General features: G+C 46.2%; 1 protein-coding gene across 2 annotated transcripts in view; it reads right to left on the reverse strand.

Moving 5' to 3' along the window:
• Scgn (secretagogin, EF-hand calcium binding protein) overlaps positions 1-2,402 on the reverse strand; it is a 35,143-nt gene extending 32,741 nt beyond the window's left edge. The window contains exons 1-2 of one of the 2 annotated variants that reach the window (XM_058582023.1): positions 2,222-2,402; positions 952-1,022 (exon numbers count right to left, since the gene is read on the reverse strand). In XM_058582023.1, the coding sequence (XP_058438006.1) occupies positions 952-975 (24 nt within the window). In that variant the 5' untranslated portion in view covers positions 976-1,022; positions 2,222-2,402. Of the gene's footprint in view, positions 1-951; positions 1,023-1,795; positions 2,005-2,221 lie in introns of those variants that run through there. The other variant, XM_046452509.2, reaches the window with a different exon arrangement.
• Between the last annotated feature and the right edge of the window lie 18,205 nt (positions 2,403-20,607).

Consider the following 20,607-nt stretch of genomic DNA (forward strand, 5'->3'; position numbering starts at 1 on the left):
CACTGGGAGATGAGGGCCAGGAAACTGGTGAGAGAGACAAAGAGGAACAGAATGGGAGGCAGACAACAGGGAGGCTGGGTCAGCTGGTGGGGGGAGAAGGCAGCCTCCTCTTTTCTGACCTGTCTCAGCCCCCACACCCACCAGCTGCTCCTCCGTGGGGCAAAGCTCCCGGATCCCTGCTCCGGGTTCAGATGGGAGAATGAGACGCACCCAGTGTTCCCAAAGTCAGGTGAGCTCTCTCTGTACCCCACTTCCGTGCAGCTGCCCTGATGCTCCTCCTCCTGGCACGCATTCCCTGAGGGAGCCCACTCCTGACCAGACCCACCCAGACCAGCCCAGCTCTGCACCTCTGTGAGAGCTCACCTCTGCTTTGGGCAGGAATCCCCAAGAGCCAATCTACATCTCTCAAGGTCAGATTTACCATCTGGGAACTGAATGCCACATAAATGGGATTACGTTTCTGTCTGGCTTCTCTCTAGTTTGTCATTCCCTCTTCTAATAAAATGAATGATGGAAAATGATTTTAGATGATTTGCCATTTGCTATCAAAGGAGTGCCATATGCACTAAACACCCAGAACGATAAAGCTCTTAACATCTTTTCCACCTTTGATCTTGTGAACAAAGCAAACCACCCTATCTCCAGCTTTAAATCCATTAGCAGAGGTATAAACAAGGAAACGCGTAAAACAGAGTTGACTACAGTGAGGACCTCTGAGTGCATGACAGATGTTACAATCAGTCAGTGACCAGCATGTTGAAAGTCAGAGTCGCATCTTTTATAAAACCTGCCTAAATCCCCTTGTGTTGCTAGGAGAGGGAGAAAAATTACACGCATGCAAGGAAGAAAAGAGGTCAGATGGGATTAATGGGTACAAATCAGCACAAGACTTGGATGCTTGTATTTCACTAAGAGACACATAGATTGATGCTCAGGGCTGGAAGTACTTACATCTGTGCCCAATTTCCTCAACATATGGTGAAAGAAAGCATCGAGCTCCTTCTCTTCTATGTAGCCTTTTTCTAAATGTATGGAGATAAGCATAAATAATAATAGTCATATAGAAAAACATATGGCATTTAGAATTTATCTAAATCTGCTTTTAATCTCACGATGTGTAAAATCCCCATAGACATATTTTTTTTTGTCATCCCAATAATTAAGTACCAACATGGACCTCCAGAAGACACAGACGTGGACAAAGAATACATGCTACTGAGTAAATGCTTTATGCTAAGGTTTACATTAGGATTTGAAGAACAAAAGCTCTTAAATACATGAATTTTAATGCATAAACACGAGTTTTAGAATAAAATCCAATTATTTTGAAAGATTGGAAATAGTTAACAGAGGTAAATATAGAATCCTAGTTTGCAGGTTTAAACACACATTGTAGGTGTTTTATGTTTCTTTAATTATTAGTAAAACCAAAGTGATCGGTCCTCAAGAAAGTTTTTTGCCTTTGTTTTTTGGTAGAGATGTAGTACATTTGAAGGTTGATAAAGAGAGTGCGTGCGCGGAGCGGAAGAGGTAGTTGTACCTCCAGGACTGCACAGAGAGGGCTGGCTTCTGGGGGTTGCGCCTCAGCGCACCATCCCGGGCTACTTGTAAAGACTTTCGTCGTTGCACGCACCAACGGCGAACCCTGACTCGCCCAGGCTAGGAAGGGGGCAGATCCCTCCCGCCACCGGTTTCACGAGGTTTCCGAGTGTGTAGCACGGGCACGCGGGTCCACGCCGCAGGTGGAGGCTTTTCCTGCGCGGAGACCAGGTCCCCGGCTGGGGCTTGCACTCACCATCCGCGTCGAAGCGCTGCCAGACCTGCCAGAAGCCCGCGGCGTCCCAGCGCCCCGGGGCCGGTTCGCGGGCGCTGTCCATGGTGGTGAGCGCGCGGCCGGGCACCAGCACCGCACGCCTCGGGGAGGACTCCCGCACGTCTGCGCTGAGCCTTCGCCTGCCGCTGGTGCTCGGCTGGGGCACCTGCCGGTGGGCGGGCTTCAGCTGGGAGGCGCTGGTGGCGCTGGTGGCGCTGGTGGCCCTGGCGTCGGGGAGTCCTGGCCTGGACCGCTGCCCCGCCCGCCCCCGCCCCCGCCCCGCGGGCGGAGCCCCCGCTGTCTGCTGGGGACGCGGGGAGGAGCGCTGTCACCCGGCCACGGCTCACTGCCTTGCCCTTTAGCTTGTTCGTCAAACTCAGAGAAAACTCCCCCTTCTGCTCGACTCACCTTTCAAACTTGTGTCTCAAGAGGTTTTCTAGAGAGAGCTGCCCTGTCTACAGCGTTGGGGGAGATGTCAGTGTCGGACCCCTGTAGACCTGATGACTTGGACACACGCTGCGGCGCGGGGAGGGCAGCGGCGATGGCGGTACAGGCTGCTGTTCACAAGAAGCCAGTGGACAGCAGTTACTGAGCCCTGACCGTGTAGCACACGCGCGCGCGCGCGCACACACACACACACACACACACACACGCACACTGCTGTGCTCCACGCCATATAAGGACTTCCAGGTACATGGAGATTCTGCCTGTCCCTGCGGCTCAAAGGGGTGTCATTAGGATGCTGGAGGGAAGACAAACTGAGCTCTCTCTACCAGGAAGAGCCAGCGCAGCCATGTTGGCCACCCTCTTCTCGAATAAGCGTCCACTCCGGCCTTTGAAAACCAAAAGCCAAAATCATTAGAAGGAACACAGAGATTTCCAATGATGGGAAATGTCCAGAATTTGGATGGTTTCTGAGTATGTCTGTTATCCCAGTGACTTGGATAGCTGAAGCAGAAGCTCAGCAAGTTCAAGGCCAACCTCAGCAACTTTTGAGACCCTGTCTCAAAATAAAAAACAAAAAGGGCTGGGGATTTGGTTCAGTGGTACAATACCCCTGGCTGAATGCCCCCCCCCCCCAAAAAAAAAAAAAAAAAAAAACAGATGGACTTTGAGTATATGTTGAGACCCCTTTGTTGGAGGATCTATAAAAGAAGCTTCCATATTGGTTAAGAGGGGTGGACCAGAAATATATCCTCTTTATAGCACTCTGACTCTGATATTAGTACTTGAACTGTTTTTGAAAAGCGCACATGCATAGGCCATCTGAATGAGTCATGAAAAGAACATGACCTTCATAGTCACATAGTCCTGGGTCAGGATCCACCATCTGCTAGCTGAACCACTCATTCTCATTTCTGAGCTTCAGTTTTCTTATCTATAAAGTGAGGATTATAACATTTACCATGGGGAGTTTCCATGAGGATCATAGCCACACAGAGAAATACACAATGTTCATGGTTGTCATGGTGTTGTAGATAACAAGAGATGAATGCATGATATATACACATATGCATATATAGAGAAAATAAGTCTGAGAAACCTATAGTCCAGAGGAGCCTAATGAGAGAGAATAATCAAATGTAACCTTTGACCCTGGGTGTCATCTTGGAACAGAAAGGGGACATTAGTTAAAAATTAAGAAAATCTGAATAAATATGGATTTCAGATACAATATTGGGGGGAAATGGTTTAGAACTAAATCTCTCTGGGCTTGAGGCCCAGCCTGGCCTCTTACCAGCTGTGAGAAACTGAGAAAATTACTCAGAAGCCACTTTCTTTTCTGTAAAATGGGGATGACCATGGCATTTTTCTCCTGGTGCTGTCCTGAGGGTGAAATGTGCTGTTCTGTACTCTCAGCAGGGCACACACAAGAGCACCCAACCTAAGTCAGCTACTGAGGTGAAGAGTCCCCCATACAAATGCATTTTGAGGACGGTGAGATAAACTTGAGAGGTTTTGAGGAGCATGGCTTAGGCTGAAGGAAGGGAAATGAGATCATCACCAATGGGAAGAGGTGGGTACACACACTGAAGAGCTGAGTCGGGAGGGGAGGAGCTCACAGCATGGGTAGTTACCATGTGGCCCTGGGGAACTATCAATACCATGTCCAGCATCAGGCAGGAAGATTGGTCTACAGAACTCAGCAGGTTGATGACTGCTCTTGTCTTCTGGTAAATAATAGGAACAGGAAAAACGAGGCGAATATTAAAAGTAACGATCAAGATCTCAGGTAGGGCGATAGCTAAAGAAACAAAGATAAATCTCTGCAACGGGATGTATGGCAATTTCAAAATCAAAACCTTGATTTTGAAGCCCAATGACACAAGGAAAAGCAAACTACAGAAGCATTCATCTGGTCTGACCCAATTCTGTATTGACTTCTTTCTACACATAGGGAAACAAAGGATATCCATTAATGGCATCAGTGACGCTTCTCTCTGTAATGTGGAAAGGGAGGTTGTAGCTGAGTTTAATTTTACTATTTATAATTCTTCTATTTTAAGACCTTCTATGGTAAGCATATAATGCAAACTCTCATGATTTTTTGAAATTGGAAAAGCGAAAGTTAGTGAAAGAAGCCTAACTATCAGAGCTGCTCTGCTCTTCACGGAGAGCAACCAAAATGCAGAACAAGTTCCAGCAGTCTGGTATCTGGAGCTTTCTGAATAGCTGTGATTTCCATTCCATGATCTACTTTCTTTTTATGCAAATACCTACCATAGTGTTAGGTAGCTGCTGCTGAAGTACCTTGCAATCCTAATATACGTGAGATTTCCTTTGGGAGAAAATCATTCAAATCCTTGACAGAGAAGAGAGCAATTAGGAAAGTGTTTAGAGATACTGGATCAGCAGGAAACGCATTTAAGACTCTCTTCCTGGTTCTCCTACATGAAAATGGAATGATGGGGGTGGAGGTGGAAGAACCAGAGATATTTTACCTGAGACCATTATCATCCACCCAGAGAGCTCAGAGTAAATACTCAAGAAGCAGCAAGAAGCAACCAAAGATATATTATGCAGTTTATAGATCCATTGAGCTCCTTCTACAGATATTCTTATTTGAATGGTTTGGAGTGGGCTTTGACATAGATATTTTTAAAGCCCCTCTCCCCACCCCTGCAAGGATGATATTGGATACACTGTCTTGCCTTGTATCTCTAAGCTTCTGGATGCTCATAGTTGTCATTTTATTATTTGGATGTGGCTTCTCTGAAGGAACATCTGGAAAAGAAAAACATAAGTATTCAACATTCTTTTGTGATTCATACCCCACCTCTTTCCAAAGGGATCAGAATTTATACTTATAAGTCATTCTAGTAGCTTTGACAACTGATGGCTCACACTGGGGCCTAAGACAATAGGTTTGTATTTTTTCCCTGCTGATTTCATTTTCTCCTACAATCATTTCCTGCTTTTCTCATTAGCATAGCTAATTGATAGTTAGTTATACAGAAAGAGCAGTGGTATATAATTTGGAGCATTGCTAATTAACCCTGGTGCTTGCACTCATTTCTAAGCTAAAATATCTGCATCTTTTTGCAAACTCAGAATGATATTTCTAGTGAGAAATACAAAGGATTTTTGTGGCATCATCTCCCAATAGTTATTGAATATCCAAACTTCATAGACGCCTCACAGTCTATGCAGTAGACCTTAGGATTCAAAGATAGAATTAGCTTAATGCCATGCCGGCTCCAAAGGTCGAAGGAAGTAGACTACAAGAAATTGGACAATGTTTAATCATGAGGAAATTTATAAATACTGAAAGTAAGGCTGCTGCTTAAAATATATCCTTTATTGTTTCCTTTGCAATAACACAAATAATATCTCATTTAAGCAATACAAATCAGAAGCTTCAGAAAAAGATTGTTTCATGATTTTACAACTAAAGAAAGCTAACAATAACAATATGTCTTTTCAATCATTTTTATATGGAGAAAAATTGGATTATACTGCTCTATAACTTGCCTGTTTCATGTGATATCATGAACCTTATCATTAACTATTTTTCTATGGTGTCATTTTAGTGATATTGTTACTGCTGTTGACCGGTGACGATTCCTTGCTTCACCAGTGTTGAAGAATAACACCAGAGAAGCATGCCGTGGCAAGGTCAGAGTAGAAATTAGAAGTTTATTAAAGGACAGCAGAAAAGACTTCTCCCGGAGGAAGAAGGGGACCCAAGAGGTGGAATCCGTGGAAGTGAGGTTGTCTCTCCATTTTATAGTTTCTTTCAGTGATGGAATGTAGGTGGGAAGGCCCGAGGGGTGGGACACAGGTGGGTCAAAGAAGTAATCTGGGCAGGAAGGACTTCTGAGTCAGCACCTTCAAGTTTGCTGGGGGCTGTTCATTAACACTTCTTTGGGATGGGCTCTGGCCTTGGGCTTTTCCAGGACTTCATGAACATTCCATGAGTTGTCCTGCGTTTCCGGAATTCATTCTCAACATGGCCTCCATTTCAGATCTTACTCGATATCAGACCCGATTTACCTAACTACACTGACTACCTAACTTTAAATCTGGCTTCAATATCATTAGATTAGTTTATTTGTAGTCCTCTTTTTGGAATTTTTTCTTAGGTTTTCACTATCAACTGAATGTTTGCACACTCCTGTAATTATTTCTTTGGGATATAATTCTAAATGCAAAAGTGCTGGGCTGAATGATACATGACATTTTTAAGTCTTCAATACACATTATTAAAAATAGATTCCATCTTGATTTTACCAATTTGTGCTGTCACTAGCAATAAAAGAGAGTATCTACATTAATAATTTTTAAAAAATCTTTGAGATTAATCCTGAAGTAGTCACTGCTAGTTATTTGTGGAAAGTGGAGTAGTTTAGGATTTACTCAGAGGTGGCATGTGTATGAAGGTGAGTGGCACTCGGTGGCTTATCAAAACCTCCTGTGCTCTCTCTCTGGCCCACCCCATATACAGCAGCTGGCACAGTGACCACTTCATATTTCTATACTGCCCTAATCATGCAACTTTTGTTCGTAGAGTTATATTCATTATGGAAAGAGACTGTGATAGTATACTAACACACAAAAGCAGTGCTTTAAAATCTCTCGGTCTGTTACAGTAAGTTGAAACTATAAATATTTTTCCAGCCACAAATATAGCCACCTTATTGCAGATTTAATAATGCAAAAGCATAGGATAACCTTTCAAATGAATTTTCCTTCTTACCTCTCCCCCACTGTGGTTCTACATTCCTAAATTGCGTAGAGGTTTTACATCATTTGGGATCAAGACTGACACAGAGTGCTTTCTAAATCACTGGTAGCCTAAGCTAAATCCTGGTGACCACAAAAATAAGAACATTATTGTACTTATTTCCCAAATGGAGTATAAATTCTGTTCACCCAATATTGCTGCTTTAGTAAGCAGTTATTTTCCTAACTTATGTGGGTGCCTGTCTATTAATTTGCAACTTCTTTTCTTTTAATATAATTTACTCAAAGTTCTAAGTTTCCTTGTAAGTCTCGATACAGGCAGAGTCCATGAATTTTGTTTAATTATGCATTTTGTTTTCTGATTGTCATATGAAATTCTTTGGTCCATGATTTAAAATGTTTAATAAATTTTACCTATGTATGTTTTCTCTAAATAACTTTTGATTTTTAATTGAATGGCATTGCAGTTGAAGAATGTGACTATGGTCACCATCCCAAAATATGTTGAGGTTTTCTTCATGAACCTTTATAAAGTCAATTTTCATAGATGGTCTGCGTGTGCTTGGAAAAAATGCAAATTCCTCAATTTGAGGCATAATGTTCTGGGTATGTCCACCAGGTCAAGTATGTCAATTATGTTGTTCAAACTTCTATGTCCTCACTGATTTCTTGCCTGCTTAATTAAACAATTACAAAGTCATATGTTAGAATCTTGTATTTGGAAAGTGGTCAATCTGTTTCTTCTTGAAGTTATTTCCTTTGTTTGTTTGGTTGTTTTTTGTTTGTTTTATGCCTTTGGCGGCTATGTAATTAGGTGAGGTAACTACTGATTTATTTATATAAATGTTGATTTATAATTATGCATAAACTGATCTTTTCATCATCCCACAATTCCTTTTATCTAATATCTTTTGCTCTGTTTCATCTAATATTAATATGGGTACACCACTTTCTGATGTAGTATTTGCTTTATATCACTACCTCCATCCACTTACATGGATCATTGTGCATATTTTAGATGTGTCTATAGAATATTTGGCTATTTCCATTTATTATAACTATTGATATGCTTGGGTATATTTCATGGTATTTTTCCTGCCTTCTATAAACTGCTTTTATTTTTCTCTATTTTTTGATTATGATTTTTCACTTGATCATTTTTCTAAAAATTAATTTAGAGATTACATATTCATTTTCTGTTTTTTTAACCCCACAGATATCAATGTGAAAACTTAAAAGTAAAAATTATTTAATAAATTTCCAGTCCTCCCAAGTAACTTAAAGCCTTAGATTACTTTAGAATGGACTGCCACATCTCTATTTCTATGCCGTTGCTTTTATACACCTTAAATGTATTTTAATCCACAGATTTTGGTTACTTTTTTAGTTGTTGATATTTATTAATTTTCCACACTTATTTAACATCATTTTTTGCTTACCTAATCCTTCCTGCATCTCAGGAATTCCAACTAGGGTTACTTTTATTCTTTCTGAGGGACGACCTTTAAAATCCCCTCTACTGCGCTTCCCTTGGAGGGGAACTCACCATTTGTCTGGGGGGTTCTTACTTCACCTCTGCTCTTACAAGTAATGTTGCAGGGATTGAGTTCTGTGTTGACAGCTCCTTTCTCTCAGACTCTTGACATGATGACTCCCCTGGGTCTCCTGGATCTCTACCTGGATGCTAAGACGCTGTCATGGAGAAGACCACTCCCACCAAGGGCTCCAGGAGTTCCTAGTCAGAGGGGGAACTCGACCCAGGATGGGCAGGGGTTTTGGCTTATATGATGGAGAAGAACGTCAGCACTGGTCAGTCAGAGGCATAGACAGAGGTTTCTTTAAGGAAGAGATACATAGTCAAGGCAGAAACGGGGCAAGCTCAAGAGAGAAAGCCCTTCCCGATTCTGCAATCTGTATTTGGGGTAAAAATGGGAGTTCATAACCCACTTGAATCTAATGTATGAAATATGATATGTCAAGAGCTTTGTGATGTTTTGAACAACCAATAAAAATAAATAAATAAAAATAAAAATAAATAAATAAGTAAATAAGAAAAGAAATGCACATTGGAGACAGTGGGCACCTCCTGAAGAGCAGACAGCAACCCGCTGGTGTGGGGTGGTAACCGTGGGGCGGTCATGTTCCTAGCAGGACGTTGCCAGGGGCTGGACTAGAGGTGCAGGCAGGTGGAGCTACATCATTTCCACCAGTGTTCCCTGCAGTTTTACATTGTCCTCGTGTTACAAGGGCATGGGTCAAAGGCACAGGCCAAGGGAATGTCTCTCGGGAGCTCTGGGATGCTTTCTGCATCTTGATGGTTTATGGGCGTTTCCTGTGAGACTCAGCATCTCTCTCCCTTTATCCCAAATGCCCATCTCAAAGTCAGCTGCTGCCATCCTGTCATTCCCTTGTGGGCCTCTGTCCCTTGCTCTGGCAATCCGAGGGCCTTCTGTCTTTGGTGCTCTGTGATTTCAGTACAATGTGTCTAGGGATGGGTTTCTTTTTACTCATTCTGCTTAAAATTCACAGGGCTGCTTGAATTCGTGATTTGGTATTTCTCATTAGGTCCAGGAAAAGTTTCAGCTCGTTTCTCCTCAGTTTCCCACTTCTTCTCTCCTACCTCCCCTCCTCTACCTCTCCTTCTGGAATCCTGGTGGAAGTCTGTTTCCTCTCCTCATCCTAAGCTGGGTCTCCTTCACGCTTTCCATCTCTCTCCTCTTTGTGCCACAAACTGCACAGTCTCACAGTTTCATGAGATTTGTCCTTTTACTCACCAATTCTCAGCACAGCTGTATTTAATCAATTATTAGAGTTCTCATTAAGTAATCATTTTAGCATCATCTATTTTTTTCCCATTTAAAATATGCGTGGTTATATCTCACCGATCCTTGTTTTCTCACATTTTCAACTTTTATTTCTTTATATTAAAATCACTTAAAATTCTGTTTCTGATATTTTCCACTTCTGAAGGCTGGTTCTGCTGTGTTTCTCTGGTATCTTTCACTAACAGGGCCTTGTCTCCTCGTGTCTTTCTGATTCTGAGAGTACATGCTCACATAACTCTTGGAACTTGGTGGGAATGTGCTCCAACCTTGGTTGGAGGATTTTCATTGGCTTACCACAGGGGCTTGGTCTAAGATTAGTTGTGAGGGAGATGTAGGAGGGCATGGGCAGCCAGGGCAAGATGGCAAGTGAGGGGGAGCAGCGTGGAACCAGACCAAAGGAGCATGGAGAGGGTCTTCCAGTTAGTCGACGTCCTGGTGGACGAAAGTGCTCCTGGTCACAAGTGGGGGACCCCATCAGACAGACACTTTCGTACTTGTGCTCCTAGGTGGGGCACCCAACAGAAAACCTAAAACAGACGTGTGGACATGGAGTGGGGGCAATGAACAATAGTGAGGAGAGTGTGGACAGGGGAGGAGAAAGGAAAGGAGGGATTCTGGGGACCATAAAAACAACAAGCCCAAACCTCCCCTCCTGAATCCTGGCTCTGGGGCTCCTTCCCTTCAGAGGAGTTGGCCATTGTGGCTTTTGCAATAAATCTGCTGCGTGCTTGCTATTTCTATGTCTTATTCTTCAATTCTTTGCTGAGCACAGACAATACAAGGCCCCTAGAAACACTGCACAAGGAGACTTTCCTCTAAATTTACAGACTGAGGTCTTTGTTTTGTTCTTGTTTAATCCACAGGCAGAATGAACTTAGTCCCCACGTCTGAGGGACGGGCTGTTGTTAGAAGTTCTAGTAGAGACGGCCGGTTTCCCTTCTAACTGTCCTACGTTTGCAACAGTCAGTTTCCAACATGGAGACTTGAGGGTTTGCTTTCTCTAGATTTCCCCGAATTTGAGGCGTAGCTCTTCCGGGTTCTGATGCTATGAGGCGAGTCTTCTGTTAGACCCCTCCTTAAGCTTCATCTCTTGATTTTCGGCATCTGAAGGACAGTTCATCTGATCGGGCAAATGCCTGCAAAGCATGAGCCAGCCTGAGTCGGCCTTCACTTCCCTGCGGTCCTGCTTTCATGTGGCTCTTGTCCCCTTTAGTGTCCTTTATCCAACTGTCCCTGTGTCATAATGTATTTTCAAGTTTTGAAACTGCCCGCCTAGCATTTAAAGTTGTTTTTCAATGGATGGGCCAATCAGCATATCTCCCTCATCATGTGTTAGAAACTATTCTGTTCTTGTAGAAATTTCCATTTTTATCTGGGTACAAGTCAAAACTTCAAATTTTATTTTCTGAAATCTCAGTGCTTTACCACGACAAAACTTCCTTATTTTTTTCTTCATTTTTTCCTTCTCCTTTTCATTTTCTTCCTACTTTCTTTCCTTCCTCCTTTATTTCTTCCATTATTTTTCAATTCTGTGAAGTTTTCTTCTACCCAGGGTGTTCCTTATGAGCCTGAGGCTCAAGAAAAAACAAAGAAGAGGAGAGGTATTTATAAAAAATAAAAAGATTTGCTGCACATGCTTATGGAGACAGGCAGAATATGGCCTGTGGGATAACATCTCATCTCTGTCAGTCCTTAAATTTAGAAAGTTTCTTCTTACATTTCTTGCAAATCTTTGATGACTGGAATAAAACTGGTGAGTCAAGGTACAAGAAGAAATAAGTACAGTCACCAGGTAACCTGGGCATTCATAACTGCTCAACTGTGGCTGCTTACAAAACCCTGCACTGTTCCCGCACATAAAGTCCTCTAAATGGGAAAGCATCGGACTACTATAAACCCATGCTGAATTCGAATTGGCCCACCCAAGATGCCTTCTAATTCACTACCATTCATAGTCCAGATTCCTACCCAAGCAATTCCTACCCAAGAACAGACAGATTAACATCCCTGGAGGAAGCACCTTGAACCAGGACTTTAAAAAAAAAAAAAAAATCCTCAGGAAATTCTAATCATTCAAAAATTGGGAAGACCTTGATCTACAAGTGTTGGGACCTGGAGAGATGGGCTGCCTGAGCTCATTCCTGCTGTATCCTTTTTTCACACCATGGAAGGCTGGGAAGAGGGAAAGACTGACAAGTACCACACCCTCCAATTGCCCAGGAACAGCAATGAGCACGGGTGGGCACTGGGAAAGCTGGCAGAGCATCTAAGAACTGGGCACCACAGCTTGGGCCTTCCGAAGAGTCTTCTTAAGAATTAAAAAGAACAAACTACTGCGTCCTTCAGATCTTGACAGTGGAGGGTGAAGACCTCAGGGTCTCATGGTTCTTGTCACATTCAGACACCTGCCTGTGGTGTCCGAAATGACAAATGAGGCTTATGTTTGAGTAACTGGAGTTTTCCACTTGGAGAAAGACAAATGACTTTGGGCAGGAGGTGGGTGCCTGTCTGTGAACGTCTAGAGCCAGCCCTGAGTGCAGAGCAGGGGCCTGTTCCCTGCTTGGGACTGAAGGGACACTTTGAAAAGAGGAAGAAGTATTTTCCCAACAATGAATGCATTTGGGCAGGGCATGTCAAGAGAGAAGAACTTCTTTTCAGAGAAAGGTTAATATTTTTCTAGAAGTATATTCAAACTTCGGTGGTACAGCCAGACTTAGCAGGGGCTGTGAGTGTACCTTACTGGTAGAGTGCACTTGCCTGAACGTATCAGGTCTTGTACTCAATCCCAATATCACAAAAGAAACAAAACCCCTCAAGGGGAGGAAACAAGGGTTCATTTGTTCCCTGGGATCATCTGCCTCTGAGTTTAACTGCACGCCTCAAAGAAGGCACTGTTCAGAGGTTTGCCTTTGAGGAAGCTGAGGGATGCATCAATATGTATCTGAAGAGATGGCATGTTGTTTTGCTGACGTTACCTGGCCTAAATGTGGCAAATCTGCATACTAAATACTTCCAGGCTGGGGGAAGCACAAAATGGAGCTAGGGATCTGGCTTCGCGAGTTCCACCTGGTACCCAAAAAGAAAACTTCCATGTTGTCTCCAAAGAGAGCAGCAGAGTTGACCCGTGGTTAATATCTTCACTCCAAGAATAAATTTATGTTTTGTCTAAAAGCCTGGCTCCTTGGCACCTCTGGGCAAAGAAGGAAGAAGGAAGCAATATAAGCATTTAAACAAGGTGTGACCTCAGGAGAAAGTTATGCCTCCAGCCTGCGGCTCTGTTCGCAACCGTTAAAGGACACTCCCTTCCTTCGCCAAGGCAGAACTCAGATGGGCACGTGAAGGCCAAAATAAACTCAAGACTTTGCCCCAGAGGGGCAGACCAGGCTGACTGGCGCGCAGGTCACGGCCCTGGGGAGCGTGCCCTGCTGCCATGAGCCTGAAGCGCAGGGAGCCAGGGCTGAGGCCAGCGAGGGCCGGCTGACCTGCGGCCCGACGGTGGCTCAAACCCCGCGATAGAAGCAACCGAGGCGAGAACAACTGAAGAGGGGCAGGGTAAAGGAGAGGAGTCGTCTCAAGAGCTGACCAATAGCGTTAGCACTCCCAAGACCTCATTAGCATACATGTTGACCAATAGCGTTAGCACGTTTTCAAAACCTTATTAGCATAAATTTGGACCAATCACGTTGACCCAAGCGCTATATAAGCCCCTTCACGGGGGCAATCTGAAGTCGTTCTTCCCGTCAACGGAGGTTCCGGCTTCTCTGTGTCGTTTCTTCGGGAGTTGGCATTGGAGTGGGCCGCCTTAATATGCTGTGGTGTTTCCCAGTCAAGCCTTGTGTGGAAGATCAAATACTAAAGAGGTATCTTCTGTTCCTCAAGAGGGGAAGCTGTGCTGTTTTTCCGGCGTAAAAGAGTTGTGGTAACTGAGAGCTGCAACACTTCTGAGGAAGCGGGAGCTGCAACACTCCTCCTGAGGAGAGGCGAGAGCCGCAACACTCCTCCTGAGGAGAGGCGAGAGCTTGAGGAGAGGCGAGAGCCGCAACACTCCTCCTGAGGAGAGGCGAGAGCCGCAACACTCCTCCTGAGGAGAGGCGAGAGCTTGAGGAGGGGCGAGAGCTGCGACACTCCTCCTGAGGAGAGGCGAGAGCTTGAGGAGGGGCGAGAGCTGCAACACTCCTCCTGAGGAGAGGCGAGAGCTGCGACACTCCTCCTGAGGAGGGGCGAGAGCTGCAACACTCCTCCTGAGGAGAGGCGAGAGCTTGAGGAGAGGCGAGAGCCGCAACACTCCTCCTGAGGAGAGGCGAGAGCTTGAGGAGAGGCGAGAGCCGCAACACTCCTCCTGAGGAGGGGCGAGAGCTGCGACACTCCTCCTGAGGAGAGGCGAGAGCTTGAGGAGGGGCGAGAGCTGCAACACTCCTCCTGAGGAGGGGCGAGAGCTGCAACACTTCTACTTCTTCACCGACAGAGCTGTGACACTTACCTTAAAAGCTGCAACGATAATACGGAGCTAACTGTTGCCCTACCTGGGAGTGTTCCTGGTTAGGTATTCTCATTAGTGGATTCTATGGCTTCTTCACTTGCTGAGTCTCCAGTGTCTGGATCTCCCAAGCTTCCATGAGACTTGGGGACAGGTAATTTTCGTGGGTTAGGTGCTGTGTGTTTTAACTGCTCAGGTGCTTAAGTGGGATATACTCAGCAGCCCTGGGAGAACTGAGTTGCTGGTTAACCCCCCAGGGCAGTGAAGACTAAACGTAACTGGGACTCTTGGTGTCCACATAGAGGCTACCAGATATCCTGATCACAGTGGAAGGTGGCCATTGGCAGGTCAAAGACGTTTCTGCCAAATTGGTAGGGTTCATTGTCGGTAGATTTTCAGCCTCCTTAACTGTTGAGGATAAGTCTGGCATTTTGTTAAGGTAGCCCAACTCAGTGTGAGTCTTAACCCCACCCCACCCCTACCATGATGTTTAAGACTGGAGATTTGAGAAGGGAACAAGCAGGTATCCACTATTATCTCCTAGTGGGCCTACCTAGGAACCCCCTCCCCACTGTCCCAATCTTTGGGGAACCCTGAGGCTAAGGCCACTCTGCTGAGCTTCTGGTAGTTCGGGTCTAATGCTATGCACCTGTACCCATGGCTCCACCTCATCCTGAGCGAGCAGGCTGGGCAAGTGCTGGGTGCCACTTGATCATAACCCCACCAGTAGGCAGCCTAGGTAAATCTGCAGCCATAGATGGGCCAAGTATTTCCTGCCATGTTCTGACCATCAAGTCGTGCCATGGAGTTAAGCTGAGGGCTCATGGGTCTCTGGCCAGGCTTCTCAGTTAAATACACAGCTGCTATCACTGAGTAAGTGCTCTGCCACATAATTGAGAGCCCATAAAGAGACTATAACTGGTTATTACCTCTGGTCTCTGCTTCTTGGTAATTCACCACGTCACTGAAGACTATTGCTATGTCTAAATTAAAACTTCATTTTTCCCCCTAAAATATTTCCACAGATTGATTCTATTGATAATACCTCTTTCTCTTTCAAAACCCCAACAGTAAATTTCTCATTCTACCTCACCACCTGTTACAAGCAGGTCCCTCCTGATGCCTTACTCTGGGTGTGGTACAGCACTGAGCAATCAGAAGGGATGTCAGCCATTGGGGAAAAGGAGAGGATTGGTGTCAAGTATATATATGGAGTGATTTTTTTTTTCCCCTGTGAATAACATGTAATACATATGAAGCTTCAAATAATAGTGTCAGATGCAAGTTTATTGCTTAGATAATGATAAACCTTCCTGTTATGAAGCAGTAGCAGTGAAACCTTTTCCCCTTACAGGATGACTTGGCTGCTATTTTCAGCTGTGTCTTCTTACTGCTAGATTTTTTTCTCCTTATCGCTGTGTGCCCTGCTCCTGCTCTGTCTCCCTTGTACTCCCTGCCTCAAAGGCCTGCCAGGTGTCTGCCCTAGGAACTCACCCAAAAGAAACTTTGGGAAAATGGACATAGTCCACTGCATCCAAACCGAACTCCTATGTGATCCAGGTATGCATCTCAACTGATGGCCTTTATGATTTTTTTTAGTTATCTATTGCTGTGCGGTTTATAAAATGGCTCTCATTGACTTGCTCAGTCTGCAGTTTGGCCTGGGCTCAGCAGGGAAGGCTTATCACTGTTCCTTTTGGCAGTTGTTGTTTGGCTGGCAGTGGCTGCAGCCCCTGCACGGGCCCTTGAGCTTCTCATGGCTGGACTCAGAGTCCTTGCTTGGCACTTGAAGTCAGACTCCCGGATCTTCCTCTGGCTCCATTTGTGCACTTCTTATAAAATCCAGTTTTAACAAAACACTGCTGTGGGTTTCCCGAGAGCCCCACCCCTCCTGGATCTCCCATTGCCCTCCATGTACAATTGTGTTCACCCCCCACCATTTCCCAGGTAAAGTCTGGCCACTTGTGCCTGCCCTTAGCAAAAATCCCATTAGACCAGTTTAGCCAGATCACCCTGACCACTGATGTTTCCCCTTAGTGATTTTCCTTCCCCTGGTCCCAATCTGCTGAGTGGACTCTGCTTGCCCATGTGGGTGCTTGGTGTTTAGGCCCATCTTTCTCAGGCAGAATTCCCTCACGGTGGTTCTTCTACCTATCCACGTAGTCCTCCTCACTGTGCTTACACTGGCCATTGAACACCTTGTTTTTGAACACTTCTAAGAGAAAACACGCAAGCGAAAAGGCCCTAAGGCCCAGCCTCGTAAGTTACACAGCATCACTATTATTTTTGCCAAAACAGGTTGGAAGGCCAACCCAGCCTGCCTTTCAAAACCAGGCATTGTAAAGAGTTTTCAGCCACCTTGCCTCACCATCATCTTTCTGACTTTTAACAAAAGACCTATTCTTTTTGAATAAATTCCTGGCTTTGTCTTGTGGATTCTTTTTCTTGGTTAATATTTACTGTCTGGCATCTTTATTTGTCTCCTTCAGATTGCTTTACTGTCCCTGGGCTGTAGTACTTTCACAACTTCAGATGGCTGGGTAATTTTCGCCTGTGGCTCACCTTTGTGGGAACCCACGCTTGCCTCCTTGTCTGTGGAGGCAGCTTTGTGGGTGGGCAAACCTGTAGCCAGAGCAGGAGGTCTTTTTCTCGTACACACACATGGATGAGACAAGCCCTCTCTGGCTCCTGGATCTTGGTGTTGAGTATTAGGATGAGAAGTTGGGCTCCTTGCATCTGCTGATCCATCACCTTAATCGAAAGTTCTTGATAGTTTCTTCCCAAAGACTCTTTCATGACCTGGCTTCTATCAGTCATCTGCATCTTTTTCCAGGTTTAACTATCATGCCTTAGCACAGCAGTGATCAATGTGAAAAGTTAACAGTGTCCCTTTCCTTACAAAGCCACTGGATTCGATCACTGGGGCTCACCCTAGGTCCTGTATCTAGCCTACCCCCTGCCATAGAGCCATCTCTAAACGCTGTAGTCTAACATTTCTACCATCTTAATGCCATTAAGACTTTGGGGGTCAGCTCCTGCCTGGTTCTGGAGACAACCCAGGAAACCACAGCATCACCTGTGGATTTAAATGACTCAAACTCCAGCAGCCGCCTCGAGTGCACGTTTTATTCTCACTCATCCCTTCTCTGTGCTTGCAGGTTAGGGGCAGTCTGTGGTCTCAGGCCAGCAGCTCTCCACTACCCACAGTACTCAGGGCTGTGCATCATGTGCATCACGGCTTCTGCTCACATCCCGTCTAAAATGACAGCTGCCTCATCAGGAACAAGAAGATCAGGCTCTCAGTAGCTCTCCCTGGCAGACACCAGGCACTCGGCACCACCACTTTCCAGAGCCCAGAACACAGACCATGCTGAGGGCAGGTAGCAGAGCTGTTGGTCACTAGAGTGATCCCGATGCCCAGCTTCACTCTGGATACCTCCTACACCGTGGAAGAAAAGCCAGGCCACTTCTTCCAGGCTCCACATGCCAGCTGGCACACCCCTGATGCCAGCAAAGGGACAGGTGCCGTGCTCCGGCAGGGTTCTGTTGACATACACACCCCTTCTCTCCCCTGCTCACAGAATCACCACTGTGTGTGCATCCGAAACGTCGGGGGATTCCCTGCACTGACAATAAAAATGATAATGACAATTGTCATTATTGAGGAGAAGGTAGGCACTTGGACCCTTTCTCTAGGATGCCACAGAAAGCACTTTAAGGAACAGCCTCAGCTTAGCAGCTGTGGTATCCTTCATCCAGACTTGGCCACAAAGGAGATGATGCCCAGCCTCTGGCTTGGGGTAGGAAAAGTATGGGCTCCTCTGGTTGCCACCTGCGTAGCTGCTGAATGCACCTTCTCTACATGTGACTGACATTGAAGCTACAATCAGAGTTCTTTCCAGCTGGGCTGCTCTGGGCCCCTGGGACTCCTGGTGGTAAGGAAGTAGACTTCCTTGTGAATGGGTCCTCCTATTATGACCCTCCACTGTGTGATCTCGATGCCCAGGGGTACAGGAAGCCCAGTTGTGCTCACCTGGAGTGTGGTCAACACAGGACCCCCGATAGGAAAGGGCTTTTTCACTGCAGGAGACAGGCTGCCCTTTATATTTGCAAGCTGCAGGGTAAAGCTTGACTCACCTGCCTGTGCTCTTCACCAATCCCGGCAGAGCATGGTACTTGTAAGCATGTGTTTTTGGTGACAGACTGCCTGGGCCATGAGCTGCATGCCCCTGGGTAAGTTATACAAACTCTGTGGGCCCTAAGTTTCGTGTCTGTAAATGGGGGCGATAATACTACCTCTCCACAGGGCTGCTCTGGTGACTGAACGAGTGAGAAGGGTGCCATTGCCTGAACATGGCCAGCGTTCAGAGGTGTCCTGCCGTCTCATCACCTTCTCCACCCTCCTACAGGCCTTTCAGAAGCCACCCACCATCTGCCTCTTCCCATGAGAACTGTGGATAAGAGTGTAAAGACTCGCAAACGGCAGAAACACAAGTTCTAAGACCCCGTGTTGGCATATGCCATGAAGAGGCACCGCAGCGCTGTGGGACAGCCAGTGGAGGACCCCTGGGAGTAGGAAGCCACTGTGATTTAGTGGAAAGAAACAGAATGTCACGCTCAAGTTAAAAGGGTCCAGGACCCTCATCCACCTCTCGCCACAGTGGAAACGTTGCCAAGAGGCTGAGCCCCAGAGGGAGAGGTCTGTGGTGATGCTGGGCCAGTGGCTTCCAGGGAGAGGGAGGCTTCTGAGCTGTGCTTGGCATGTAGTGGAGAGCCACAGCCCAGGGCTTGTGGAGTGGAGGAGGTGGCCGTGGCACTGGGAGAAGCTACTGAGCTCCTGGACATTTCTAGAACCTAACTTCCCCAGCCTCTGCCAATGGAGGCCCAGTTTGCTCTCTAGGAGAGGGCAGGGCAAACCTTCCCAATGCACCCTCCCTCTGGCCAGGAAATGCCCAGGGGCTAAATGAGAAGGGCAGGCCCCTGTAGCCCTCCAGGAAAGGCAGGCAGTGAGCACAGGAAGGGAGGCCAGGCCTGCAATTCCAGCCATCACAGATTAATGGGAAATGACTAGAATTCGCCTTCTCGTGCCCAGGTGGGCACCGACTCTTCCCTTGCCGTGCAGAATGCTGACCCCCGTCATTTATTCATTTATTTTCTTGCTCCTTAAATGAGCTCTGTGAGCCACAGGATGGGGGCTCTGTCTTACCAGGCTGGCACTCAGACCATTGTCCAGTGCATGAGAGGTGCCCGAGTTGGTTTTCCATTCCTATAACAAATACCTGAGGCCGTCAACCCACAACATGGGGAGATTCACTTTGGCTCACAGTGTTGAAGGTTCCAGCTCACGGACACTTGGCCCTGTTGCTTTGGGGAGCGTGGAGAGACCGCACATCATGGTGGGGAGCATGTAGAGATTGGGCTGTCCACCCCGCGGTGGGAAGTGAAAGTGGAAACAGGAAGAGAACAGGGTCCCACAACCCCTCTGAGGGCAGGTCCCAGGGGCCTATGGCCTCCCACAAGCTCCACCTCCTAAAAGCTCCACCATTTCCCAATGTCACTGAGCCGGGGACCCAGCCTTGACACATCGGTCTTTGTGGGACACACCAGATCCAAACTACGGTGCTCAACAGATATTGAACAGGTAACAAAATGAGAACCATAACTGGTAGTGAGAAGCCTGGCTTAGAGTTCAGATGTTTTCAGGAGGGAGGGAGAGAAGGGGGAATGTGCCCCTAAGCCAGGTTCCACGCAGCCAAGGGCTGCAGTCAGTTGGTGACACAGGTCCAGTGGCAGGAATGCTGAGTTTCGTGCTGTGACTAGACAATGTGGTCCCTCCAGTCCTCAGGCACAAGGCTTGGTTCTTTAAGTGGACCTCACTGGGAAGGGATAAGACAATATGACCCATTTCATTCCCCTCCCTTAATCCACAATGCATCGTGTCCTGTAGCAATGGACCCCGCCTCGTCCACAGTCAAAGTGGACGCGTAGACCACAGTGGTCATTCAGCCTTGCTCTCTGCAGCCTGAACACTTGGAATTTCAAAGCAGCTGCTGCTATAGAATTTTCTAGAAGTCCACGTTGGCTGGAGTGGGTTGTGCCCCTGGCTCCTTGTGCATCAATGCTAACGGCAGGGTGCCGGCCGCTGGGCTGCCACTCACCTCAGGTCTTGCCTGTCTGCCTTTTGGGAGTGTTGGAGAGCCAGCCTCACACTAGTGTTCAATTAAGTGAAATTAGATTTTGCAAGATGGAAGTTTCTTCCCCTTGCTCCATCCAGGAAGAATCGATCTAATTATCACGTCCATGCTCCC

The sequence above is a fragment of the Marmota monax genome, unplaced genomic scaffold (genome assembly GCF_021218885.2).
Source record: "Marmota monax isolate L192 unplaced genomic scaffold, Marmota_monax_Labrador192_F-V1.1 WCK01_AAM20220418_F8-fsc00141, whole genome shotgun sequence".
Classification (NCBI taxonomy): Eukaryota; Metazoa; Chordata; class Mammalia; order Rodentia; family Sciuridae; genus Marmota; species Marmota monax.